The 13775-nt window shown below is 37.1% G+C and overlaps 1 protein-coding gene across 1 annotated transcript in view; it reads right to left on the bottom strand.

Annotated features, from left to right (window-relative positions):
• The window catches only part of LOC139753415 (uncharacterized), a 58571-nt gene that overhangs the window by 19652 nt on the left and 25144 nt on the right, over nucleotides 1-13775 (bottom strand). The window contains exon 8 of the mRNA XM_071669889.1: nucleotides 12480-12621. Coding sequence (XP_071525990.1) covers nucleotides 12480-12621 — 142 coding nt within the window. The remainder of the gene's footprint in view (nucleotides 1-12479; nucleotides 12622-13775) is intronic.

Genomic DNA, 13775 nt, shown 5'->3' with positions numbered 1-13775 from the left:
CCGACACATATATCCTCTTGGTCAATCTTTCCTCACTCATTCTCTCCATGTGCCCAAACCATTTCAAAACACCCTCTTCTGCTCTCTCAACCACGCTCTTTTTATTTCCACACATCTCTCTTACCCTTACGTTACTCACTCGCTCAAACCACCTCACACCACACATTGTCCTCAAACATCTCATTTCCAGCACATCCATCCTCCTGTGCACATCTCTATCCACAGCCCACGCCTCGCAACCATACAACATTGTTGGAACCACTATTCCTTCAAACATACCCACTTTTGCTTTCCGAGATAATGTTCTCGACTTCCACACATTTTTCAAGGCTCCCAAAATTTTCGCCCCCTCCCCCACCCTATGATCCACTTCCGCTTCCATGGTTCCATCCGCTGACAGATCCACTCCCAGATATCTAAAACACTTCACTTCCTCCAGTTTTTCTCCATTCAAACTCACCTCCCAATTGACTTGACCCTCACCCCTACTGTACCTAATAACCTTGCTCTTATTCACATTTACTCTTAACTTTCTTCTTCCACACACTTTACCAAACTCAGTCACCAGCTTCTGCAGTTTCTCACATGAATCAGCCACCAGCGCTGTATCATCAGCGAACAACAACTGACTCACTTCCCAAGCTCTCTCATCCCCAACAGACTTCATATATATATATATATATATATATATATATATATGGATGGTATTGCAGTAGAATTTATTAAAAAAGGGGGTGAATGTATTGTTGACTGGTTGGTAAGGTTATTTAATGTATGTATGACTCATGGTGAGGTGCCTGAGGATTGGCAGAATGCGTGCATAGTGCCATTGTACAAAGGCAAAGGGGATAAGAGTGAGTGCTCAAATTACAGAGGTATAAGTTTGTTGAGTATTCCTGGTAAATTATATGGGAGGGTATTGATTGAGAGGGTGAAGGCATGTACAGAGCATCAGATTGGGGAAGAGCAGTGTGGTTTCAGAAGTGGTAGAGGATGTGTGGATCAGGTGTTTGCTTTGAAGAATGTATGTGAGAAATACTTAGAAAAGCAAATGGATTTGTATGTAGCATTTATGGATCTGGAGAAGGCAGATGATACCGTTGATAGAGATGCTCTGTGGAAGGTATTAAGAATATATGGTGTGGGAGGCAAGTTGTTAGAAGCAGTGAAAAGTTTTTATCGAGGATGTAAGGCATGTGTACGTGTAGGAAGAGAGGAAAGTGATTGGTTCTCAGTGAATGTAGGTTTGCGGCAGGGGTGTGTGATGTCTCCATGGTTGTTTAATTTGTTTATGGATGGGGTTGTTAGGGAGGTGAATGCAAGAGTTTTGGAAAGAGGGGCAAGTATGAAGTCTGTTGTGGATGAGAGAGCTTGGGAAGTGAGTCAGTTGTTGTTCGCTGATGATACAGCGCTGGTGGCTGATTCATGTGAGAAACTGCAGAAGCTGGTGACTGAGTTTGGTAAAGTGTGTGAAAGAAGAAAGTTAAGAGTAAATGTGAATAAGAGCAAGGTTATTAGGTACAGTAGGGTTGAGGGTCAAGTCAACTGGGAGGTAAGTTTGAATGGAGAAAAACTGGAGGAAGTAAAGTGTTTTAGATATCTGGGAGTGGATCTGGCAGCGGATGGAACCATGAAAGCGGAAGTGGATCATAGGGTGGGGGAGGGGGCGAAAATTCTGGGAGCCTTGAAGAATGTGTGGAAGTCGAGAACATTATCTCGGAAAGCAAAAATGGGTATGTTTGAAGGAATAGTGGTTCCAACAATGTTGTATGGTTGCGAGGCGTGGGCTATGGATAGAGTTGTGCGCAGGAGGGTGGATGTGCTGGAAATGAGATGTTTGAGGACAATGTGTGGTGTGAGGTGGTTTGATCGAGTAAGTAACGTAAGGGTAAGAGAGATGTGTGGAAATAAAAAGAGCGTGGTTGAGAGAGCAGAAGAGGGTGTTTTGAAATGGTTTGGGCACATGGAGAGAATGAGTGAGGAAAGATTGACAAAGAGGATATATAAGTCGGAGGTGGAGGGAACGAGGAGAAGTGGGAGACCAAATTGGATGTGGAAAGATGGAGTGAAAAAGATTTTGTGTGATCGGGGCCTGAACATGCAGGAGGGTGAAAGGAGGGCAAGGAATAGAGTGAATTGGATCAATGTGGCATACCGGGGTTGACGTGCTGTCAGTGGATTGAATCAGGGCATGTGAAGCGTCTGGGGTAAACCATGGAAAGCTGTGGAGGTATGTATATTTGCGTGTGTGGACGTATGTATATACATGTGTATGGGGGTGGGTTGGGCCATTTCTTTCGTCTGTTTCCTTGCGCTACCTTGCAAACGCGGGAGACAGTGACAAAGCAAAAAAAAAAAAAAAAAAAAAAAATAAGTTTATGTTTCCACACTCCACCTGAAAGAGAGAGAAATTATCTACACAAAGTATCTCCTCAGTAGAAAGAAACGAGTAAAGCATCATTAAGAAACTTTTTGCCTCAAACAAGCCAACCTTACCTAGATTCTGTGTGAAGTACAGCTCAGAAGCAGTAGAAGCCCCCAAAAGGGGTCCTGGTGCGGCAGAACAAGCTACTGAAAAGCTAGGTTGACATAACAGCTTGAACATTCCAATATCTATCTCTAAAATTTTACTCAGATTACCATCCACCTTTGCATGGGCTTTACTAAGTTTGTAAAATACCTTCGTTGCTTCTAAAATGTTTTCCTCCAAATCAAATGATTTTCAATACCTCCCATAACATACTCTGGTCTGCTTTATCATGTCTTTTAAATACCACACGTTGAAATATGCAATATACATAACCATTACTTTTGATATAACATTTAATATAACACTGATACACATTCTCTAGTGTCCTATTAAAGGGTAAGAAATTTATGACATATAACCAATGTAAATCTACATGTACAGAAATATACAGCTTTATCATATATATAACATATAAAAATACAAATATTTAAATAGATCCTAAATTCCAGATTTTTACTCTCCATTATTCATAACAGTGCATATATACTATATACATTATGGACATCTTAGTCTAAGGGAAAAAAAAAAACAGATGATCCATACGATTCAATACATCTGCAATCAAATCCAATTTGAAATATAAGAAATGCAAAAAAAGACATCATGCGCAAACTAAATATCGCAAAACTAAAACATGAAGCTGAATAAAACTAATGGATTTTTCCAGGAAAACAAATTCTGAAATCTTACATGTAAGCTATAAATCGGGTGGATATTGATGCCATCATGTAAGAAGTGATTATGTTCTGTATCATTTCAACCAAGCTAGCCAAAATAATTCATATATAAACAAAATAACCTGAACCAAGGCTTTTCTTCTCCAAATACTGTGTAGCATACACATTTTAATAACATTCAGTAAGAAAAAAAATCTATCCACTTCCACTTCCATGACACTGGATCAAATGTATACAAGTATCCACCTCTTGTGAGAATTAATTTTATAAGACTGGGTTTCCAAGCTGTCCCAGAAACTAAAAATTGGCAGGGATTCCTTGCTGGTGGCCTACCCCACTTTAGACTCATTAGTCTGCATCTATGCTACATAAATTATTTCTGAACTATTATGAGTAGCTGCAACAATTTCTTTAAATTCTGAACAGTGTTATGCACACAGCCAGTTACAGTGATATATATTCTATAGTTGTTAAACCACCAAAATGAGGTATGACGGATATAAAGTGTTTTACAACAATCACCCATATCCCTAATATTTTCATCATAATAATTGTTAAAACATAATTAGTATAAAATGACTGGAATCAATGAAATAATGCCTTTCAAACTTACTCTTTCTATTACAAGAGTAATAATATAAATTTTGCTTTATACAGTCATGGGATTATCCATACAACATTCAAATGTTCTTACAAAACTTATGGCCTGACATACCATAAATATGAGATTTACTAAATGATGAAAAGACAGTCCCTACTACATGACTAATGAAAAAAAAAAATTAAAATATATAATCACAGCTACAGATGATGCAAGAGCTATCTAATAACATTGTCTGCAGTCACACATCTCCATACTAAAATCCTCAGACTGGTTGTATAAAAATGTTACTGAAAAGTTGAAAATTTCTTGTAGATACCAGAAATTTGTACAAGCTGATCTTTAAGGCAACATCATTGTAACATACTGTTATCTGACTTTCTTCTAGCAAAGCACATCTAGTATGTATGGGAGCCTCATACTATGCTACTGCAAACCCTTTAAATAGAAATGAATTATGAATCATCAAATGAAACTGCTTGAATACCCTTATGATTTCATGCATATCTGAAAGCTCTGCTCATAATAATTGTTAAAACATAATTAGTATAAAATGACTGGAATCAATGAAATAATGCCTTTCAAACTTACTCTTTCTATTACAAGGGCAATAATATATATTTTGCTTTATACAGTCATGGGATTATCCATACAACATTCAAATGTTCTTACAAAACTTATGGCCTGACATACCATAAGTATGAGATTTACTAAATGATGAAGAGACAGTCCCTACTACATGACTAATGAAAAAAAAAAATTGAAATATATAATCACAGCTACAGATGATGCAAGAGCTATCTAATAACATTGTCTGCAGTCATACATCTCCATACTAAAATCCTCAGACTGGTTGTATAAAAATGTTACTGAAAAGTTGAAAATTTCTTGTAGATACCAGAAATTTGAACAAGCTGATCTTTAAGGCAACATCATTGTAACATACTGTTATCTGACTTTCTTCTAGCAAAGCACATCTAGTATGTATGGGAGCCTCATACTATGCTACTGCAAATCCTTTAAATAAAAATGAATTCTGAATCATCAAATGAAACTGCTTGAATATCCTTATGATTTCATGCATATCTGAAAGCTCTGCAGAGTTCAAGACATCCCTCATTATTTGGTATCCTGGTATACAGTTTATTATTTATATATTGCCTGAGAAAATAAATAAAATAATACAGATATGAAAAAACTGAGTTTTCAAAAACCACAAACAGCAATAATGGTTGATCACTAATTTGGTAGTTGAATGATGGTGTACATCAAGTTGGACAGTTACACATATGTAGTTACACAACTAGGGTACAAACCACATATGCAGGTTGTAATATTACTCTGAACTTCCACAAATCCCCAACTACTATCTGTAAAGAGTGCAAAAATGGGTCTTGTATTCGAACAAGAAAGCAAGCAAAAGAAACATTAGTTTGAAGACAAAATTGGATGTTTTGAGGCACTTTGATATTGATGAAAGTGGAGCTGATGTAGCCAGAATTCTTGGCTCTTCAGCTACATAAGTATGAAAAATTCACAGGAATGCAGATAAAGTGAGTGAATAAGCTGAGATTAAGCACCCCTTCAAAGCTAAGATCAATTGTATCAAGAGGTAAAATTATGGATAATGTGGTGTGAATATTGAATGTCTTGAATTGGAGATTAGTATAATTTCAGTATCACTGCAAGATGGTTGTTCAGTAAAGCTAGAACTGTTCAACTATCTTTAAACTAATTCCTCTAACATCCATCTTTAGAGGAAGAGCAAGGCATTCCTAGCCCTTTTCCTGAATATCATGCCTTCATGTTTGCAGGAAATTGTCCCTTCCTGTGTCACTTTCCAAAAGAAGAAACACAGCAAGAAGCTTAGAGAAGAATTTTCCCTCTAAGGCTCACTTACCTCACTCACATGGGAAATGGCAATCAACGATGAACAAAATATAATACCCTCACATACTGTGGTCTGTGTGCCTACCTATTCTGAAGTGAACCAGTTTGTATCATTCTTCATATGTTTCCACTACACATTAACTATTCTTACATTTCCAGACTTGAAAATAAATTTCCCAATGCATGGTGAAAAGAAAGTATCACAGTATTTGTTATTTCTCTAAAAATATGGAAAACTTCCAGTCCACGGCCAACATCACCAGTGAACTCCACCAACACTCCATCTCAACATCAACACCCACTAATAATAACTCCATCATCAACACCACCATCAAACACTCCATCACCAGCATCAACACTAATCATACCATCAACACAAAAAAATGCTGCATGATAATTACCAGTGAGGTCCCACAGCTCATCTGCAGTGATCCTGCCCATACATATGGTGTTTCATTTGTACCTTTTAATGCATACACAACCCTTTTCTTGTAATAATTACTTGTAATTCATCGGTATTTTTTCAAAACAGCAAAACTGTAAAACTATAATTACCAACTACAGCAATCAAATGCAGTGTTATCAAAGTTAGGCAGTTGCAGACAAAATTGGCTCCACTTTTGCAAAAAAAATGCCTTCTCTTAGGCAACTTTCAGGGCTGGAAGATCCTATGTCCATTAAGGCTCTCACTAGATGATCCAAAAACAGATCATCATCATCAAGTAATTCATGATCATCATCTGCCTGGTCCTCTAAATCTAGTCAGAAGCTGCTCAATTTCCTTCCTAGAAAATGCTGCCACCTCAGCTACCACTCATGCTCAGTGCAAGGCCTTGAAATAGAGGTGTGCAAAACTTGTGTAAATATCCATCTAGAATGAGTTGCCTAGCTCATGCAAATATCTGTCTAGAGTTCTTGAGGGGTCAATGTACCACAGAACTTAACACTGAACTTCAGCAAAAATACATCAAAAAAAAAAAAAGAAGACGACGTATGAACAGTTTTTCTGGAAATGTATCTCAACAGCACCATGAATGAACTTATGTAACCATGTTTACTTAATGATAATGATTCAGCCATCACAATGTACATGAATATACAGTGCAAACCAATATTCTATTTCAGTACAAACATACCAGAAAAAGAAATAAGATATTTCATCAGTTCTTCCTGGATGCGTATCCCTAGTACCCCATGAATGAACTTATTTAGCTTCATGTTTTCTCACTGATATAGATTCTATCAAAGTCTAAGCAGTATATATCAATATACTTAACAAACTAATATTCTATTTCACTACAGACTCACCAGAAATGAAATGGATGCTAAGCATTTTTTCTGAAAACATACCTAAAGCAGAATGAATGATCTTACCTATATGTAGTCTTGCTTACTCACTAATATTAAATCCATCAAATTTGTAGTGCCCATGTAGAACTAGATGTAGAAAAGAAGGTACAATTGTTCCAATAATGGATAAAGGGACTTTGGTAAAGGACCTGCGAGATGTAAGAAGTTGGTTCACAGATAATATCTCCCAAAAGCTGAAATTTACCAAAATCTGGCATGAGCCAGATAAGAGAGATTCAAATTGTACATATTGTACTCTTCATGGAGACTTCTAGTTTAATCTTAAGAAGTACTGTAACAAAATCATAAAACCATGAAGAATACATTACTTCTATAATTCAAAAGGCAAACAACAATAAAGTATTAAAAGTAGGAAATGATCTTGAAAATTATCAAACAAAATAACACCTATTCCATGATTATCCATACACATACATGGGTATACATTAACATATATTGTTTCTGAAAATCTGTGGAAATGCATCTCTTTGAAAGTAACAAACCTTATATTTCAACTTTCAAAGTACTTCAACAAACGACAAAAAGCAAAAGCCATCTTCTTCTAGGTTTTACTTGTACTTCACACACTTTGTGAGTCAAAAGTAACAAAAATTGTGTGTTCTTTTTGAGACAGCTCTTTACTAATTTGTTTTGTTCCCAAATGGTGAGAAGTAGCAAGTATCAAAATTCAGGACATAGGTAAACCAGCACAGTATATTCTTGTTTTATTTTTTTGGCTCTTGCATCAACATAATGATACTAAACAAAGCATTCATGTCACACGTCCTGATATCTACGTTGATGTACTATCATGATTTTCTTTCTCATTGCAACATGATGATTCAAAAGTGTTTCTTGCATAGGGTATGATTATTGTTACCTCATTTTACAACCAAAAACAGAATGTATCTAACCCTCAACCTGACAATACACATCTTAACCCTTTGACTGTGGATGGCATTGATTCATGTCAATTGTGAGGAGCATCTATTTAAGAGCAAAATAAATCTACTTCCTCATAGCTCCGAACCTAATTCAAATTCAAATGTTGATGGTTCTGTGTCACTACTTGTCATCTATTACTAGCTACTTATCTTAGGTGAAAAATTCTTTCACAGTGGCGACTAATTAGACAATGAATAGAGTGGATTCATCTGTGGTGCACAAACACATGATGGGAATGTTTGATACATTTCCTGATTCCTGGAGAATTATGAGGAACACCTTAATGATATGGGTATCTGATGAACTGTATGAACAAGAGCTGGCTCATATGACTCAGCAAGTTAAAGGAAGACTGGGATATATATCAATAACTCAACCTACTCTAAAATGGCGCATGTGGGGAACTTTCCTTGCCTTCATACATTATCTACCCTTCACTTACCATTATGTAAAACATGAAAACTTCCATTTCATTGATATGTTGTTTTCTCTTAAAAAAATGTAACACAATTATCTGTCAAGAAGTATGCTTTCAAAATATCGGAGGGAAATTTAAGGGAGCAGGAGAGAACTTTGACTTATTCTGCAGAGTCAAAATGTCATTGTAATTCTGTAAAAGCAGTAGAACCTCACATTTCAAGCCTAAGAAAATGTTTCCTTGCGCTACCTCGCAAACGCGGGAGACAGCGACAAAGCAAAATAAAAATGAAAAAAAAAAAAGGAAAAGATTGTAACTATGACAACAGTAGAAGGAAGAGCATTCAAATATACACAGAATATATTCATCAACAACTGGCCTGTGTGAAAGTTTAACCCATTCCCTGTTTACATCTCCTTTACATGACAATTAGTTTTTGATCCCACAGCAGTCTGCAGTGCACAGTAAAATATTTCCGATTTTTTGTTTTCCTAAAAGTTGATGTACTAGGCTACTACTTTTCCAGTAGGTACTGCCATCAGTTGAGGCAATATGCACTACATTTCTTTCCAGGAGGTACTGCCATCAGTTGAGGATAACATGCACTACTTTTCTTTCCAGGAGGTACCGTCATCAGTTGAGGATAATATGCACAATTGAGGATAATATGCACAACACCCAAGAAAGGAATGCCTCACCTAATCATTAGAAATTATGGAGTGAAGAAGAATGGCTTCAAAAACACATAAATTAAAGGAAGTAATGAGAGAACATCTCTAATGATGATAAAAAATGCTTTTACTACCATATAATGAGAGAACATCTCTAATGATGATAAAAAATGCCTTTACTACCATATACTAAGATAATGACCATGATTCACATGCCCATTAACCCTCTTCATCGAGTGAAAGTGAAGATTTTGGTGATGATAAAGCTTTCATACTCCAGTATCTGCTATGACTTCATCTTCGGTTTTGAAGTTTTAAGACCTAAACAGGGGTTTCAGCAGTGAAACTAAGGAAAATAAATAGCATATAAACACTAAGTGTGAAAAAACAGAGTACAAAATTAGAATGAAAAAAAATTGTGACTAAAATACAAATAAACTGATGCTTTCAATCTATATCTCTGATGCCTGCCTCCTTCAGGAACTCTCTCAAGGAAGTGGCTATGGCAAAAGAATCTCCATAACTGGTGAACTCAAGTGCTGCTTTCAAGCCCTTTTAGTGCCTCATCTTTAACAGGCCACTGGCAGAGTACGACTCTAGCAAAGAGTTTCCAAAGGTTCCTATTCAATGTTCCAACCAACTACTTTTACCTACTGTAGCAACCTACTACTTCTACATAATGTTCACATCGAAATGTTCATACCTACTATCTTCTGTCTATTGCTCCTAACATTTTGCCAAAAGGCAGGGATAGCACACAGTGCTCACTGAAGGAAAATCTAGATACGCATAATGATTTGTGCGGGTTAAGTGTTATCAAGTGTTGTGTGTGACAAGGAGAGACTGTATATTCATGGATTGAATGCCAACTATTCACATGTGGGTCAGGCAGAAAGAAAAGACACCTACTTAGGTCACAGGAGTGTAACTTGACAACCAAAGAGGTGGGCCATTATGCAGCCATCATTATGCACTATGCTCACACCTAATGTTCCTACTGAATACTTCTACCTAATGTTGTTGCCTAATGTTCCTACCTACTACTTCTAACTAATGTTCCAGCCCAAATGTTCATGCCTACTAATTCTATCTATTGCTCCTACCATTTTGCCAAAAGGTAGGGCTGGCACGTAATGCTCACAACAGGAAAATCTAAAGTTACAAATAGTGAACTGTGTGTGTTAAGTATGTTGTCAGGTGTTAAGTGTGACAAAGAGAGAATGTATGTTTGCGGACAGAATGTCAGTATTCCACACATGGGTAAGGTAGAAAGAAAAGACAGCTACCTGGGCCAGATGGGTGCAACTTGAGAACCAATGAAGTGGTGGCTCACAACACAGATGCCATTAAACCTCCCGATAACCAAGTGAGTAGTACTGGCACTACACTGATCCACTGAGTGAATTTCAAGTGTCCATCAATAATGAGCAAATATACAGAACTATACATGATTGGCACTGAGGTCCACCAGTTATGGAGACACTTTTCCCGTGGCTACCCCACTTGAGGGAGTTTACAAAGGGAACAGGTGTCAGAGATGTAGACAGATAGATAGATACAGTAGTATATATTCATATATTCATCTATTTGGGAGCTGGAAATCTTCCCCTTCCATTTTTAATTTTCCAAAAGAAGGAACGGAGAAGGGGGCTAAATGAGAATATTCCTTCTAAGGATCAGTCCTCTCTTCTTAATGCTACCTCATTAATGCAGGAAATGGTGAATATATCACAAATTGATAACTATCCTATACTTACATATTCATGGTAACGCATATCTCAACTAATTATTTTGTAAAAGCTGATAAAATATTCAATTAGTGTTGTATGCTGTATGGTAAAATAGAAATCTTTAATGTAAAAATGCATGTAAAAAAAGTGAAAAACCAAAAACAGCATCAAAATCTATCTACCTATCTACATCTCTGATGCCCATTCCCTTCAGGAAACTCCCTCATGGGGGTGGCCACGGCAAAAGGGTCTCCATAACTGGGGAATTCCAGTGATGCTTCTTAGCCTTTAGTGCCTCACCCTTGACAAGCTAATGACAGATGGCAACTCTAGTGCAGTGCTTCCAGAGGCTCCTACCAAACAATCCTACAGACTACTTCTAACATCCCTGCCTACAAGAGGAACAGATATTATCAGAAACTAATTATTATTGTCATGTTACGTGCTAACAGAGATGTGAGAGAGGAAATGCATGCTAATGTATGATATGTCACACAGCGATCATATGGGTTGTGCACGTCATGTAACTCTGCCAGTTTATTTTCCTCTTACTTACTTGTTACACATTGTACATCTTTTATTATTCTTTTTTTGCTGCACTCACATTCACAGTATATTTTTCTTACTGTACGCATATTTACCATATATTTTTACAAAAATAGAAAAATAGTTCAACACAGACAATTGGATATCAGTTTTTGTCGAAACAGTAAATGGGCTAACCTGATAAACACAACTTTATCTTACAACTCTGCTTGCTGGTTCTAAAGTGATAGCAGGAACATTCCAACACAAGTCACTATAATCTTCAGTGCTCATTAGTTGAAAATCACTTTCTAACTAAATTTTAATATATGTTGTTATCATCTTCAAAACTTTGTGCAAGTTGTTTTGAGATGACTATTGAGCTTAAAAAAAGATGAGGTTCTACAGAAAATACATGTACTATCTATTTCACTTACTGAATTAATTTTTCTTTATAAACTTCAATTGTACTATATATTAAGGCCACTTATATTATTCAAATGTATGAAAAGAATCATACACATCATTATAAATTTCTCTTCTTCACGTACAAAATTTTCCCAATAAATAACAAAATTTATATAAAATGCATTACCCTAAATCCTTGTACAATACGATACAATGAAAGATTCATCTATTTCTTACAGTGTATCCTTACAAACCTTGGATTGCTGGTGTGCAAGCATGTCAAATTTTGGATGCATTTTGAGTTTTGGAAGAAATATCTTTATCCTGCTGAACTTGGATAATACGGATCAGGTTTGAGATCTCCAGGTTCAGGCAGAAAAACTGCACACCATTCATTACACCACTTGCACAAAATACCCTTCCCAGTGTGTCATTTCATTTCTCTTGTAACCCAGACAAAACCCAGACCCAGCAGGTCTTTGAAAAATCTGGGTTATGGAGGATCCAGCATTCAGAATATCCAGGTTTGGAATGATAAGCTGTATGTCAATATTTAGAACCTGAGTGTATCCAACATGAATACAAAATTTGGCACTTTTATTCTATGATGCAGCAGCCTGCACTGTTGTTGTAGCTGTTGCTGTTTGTTCACCAGTATGAGTATTTTCAGACTCCAGATCCTTAGGTGGACCATCTGGAAAGAGTGCATGATAGCTGGGAGGGAACTCACCCACCTCAGGGGATGGAGGAGTACTACTCTTCCAGCTCTGGTTCAGATCGGACATTACTACTGCTTCGTAGTGAGGAAGTGTATGTTGTCGTTGTAGGGGTGGTGCTGATGCATCTGATACTGGTCCAGTTGGTGGCACTGGGGTTCTGAAATCATAGTGCTGACTGTAAAAATACAGTGTAGTGCAAGATATATGAATAAAGAATAACATAAGTGAGAGAGTGATAATTTCAATCAGTATGAATAGCCTCATTATTATCATCATATTTATTATACTTTATCCCTGGGGATAGGGGAGAAAGAATACTTCCCACATATTCCCTGCGTGTCGTAGAAGGCTACTAAAAGGGAAGGGAGAAGGGGCTGGAAATCCCCCCCCTCTCGTTTTTTTTTTTAATTTTCCAAAAGAAGAAACAGAGACGGGGACCAGTTGAGGATATCCCCTCTAAGGCCCAGTCCTCTGTTCTTAACGCTACCTTGCTAATGCGGGAAATGGCGAATAGTATGAAAGAAAGAAAAGAATTTATTATACTTAGTCGCTGTCTCCTGCGTTAGCAAGGTAGCGCAAGGAAAGACGAAAGTATGGCCCAACCCACCCACATTCACATGTACACACATAAACGCCCATACACGCACATATGCATACCTGTACATTTCGACATATACATACATATAAATACACAGACACATACATATATACACATGAAAAACAGCACCCCCTCTCCCCCTTGCACACACGAGGTAGCGCTAGGAAAAGACAACAAAGGCCACATTCGTTCACACTCAGTCTCTAGCTGTCATATGTACTGCACCAAAACCACAGATCCCTTTCCACAACCAGGCATCACAAAACTTTCCATGGTTTATTATCATTATTATAATCATTATCATTATTATTATTATTATTATCGTTATACTTGATTGCCGTTTCCCGTGTCAGCAAGGTAGCGCAGGGAAACAGATGAAGAAAGAATGGCCAATTTGCCCATATACTTATACATATACATAAACGCCCATACATGCACATATACATACATATACATATGCATATCATCATATACACATATACATACACATAAACAGACATATACATATATACTCATGTACACATTCATACTTGCTTTGCCTTCATCCATTCCTGGCACTACCTCATCCCACAGGAAACAGCATCGCTACCCCATGCTTCAGCGAGGTAGCGCCAGGAAAACAGAAAAAAAAAGCCACATTCACCCACATTCAGACTCTATATAAACTGTCATGTGTAATGCACTAAAACCACAGCTCCCTATTCACATCCAGG

Source organism: Panulirus ornatus, chromosome 14, assembly GCF_036320965.1.
Source record: "Panulirus ornatus isolate Po-2019 chromosome 14, ASM3632096v1, whole genome shotgun sequence".
Taxonomy (NCBI): Eukaryota; Metazoa; Arthropoda; class Malacostraca; order Decapoda; family Palinuridae; genus Panulirus; species Panulirus ornatus.
The sequence above is the reverse complement of the archived record's forward strand: the minus strand, read 5'-3'. Positions and strand labels throughout refer to the sequence as shown.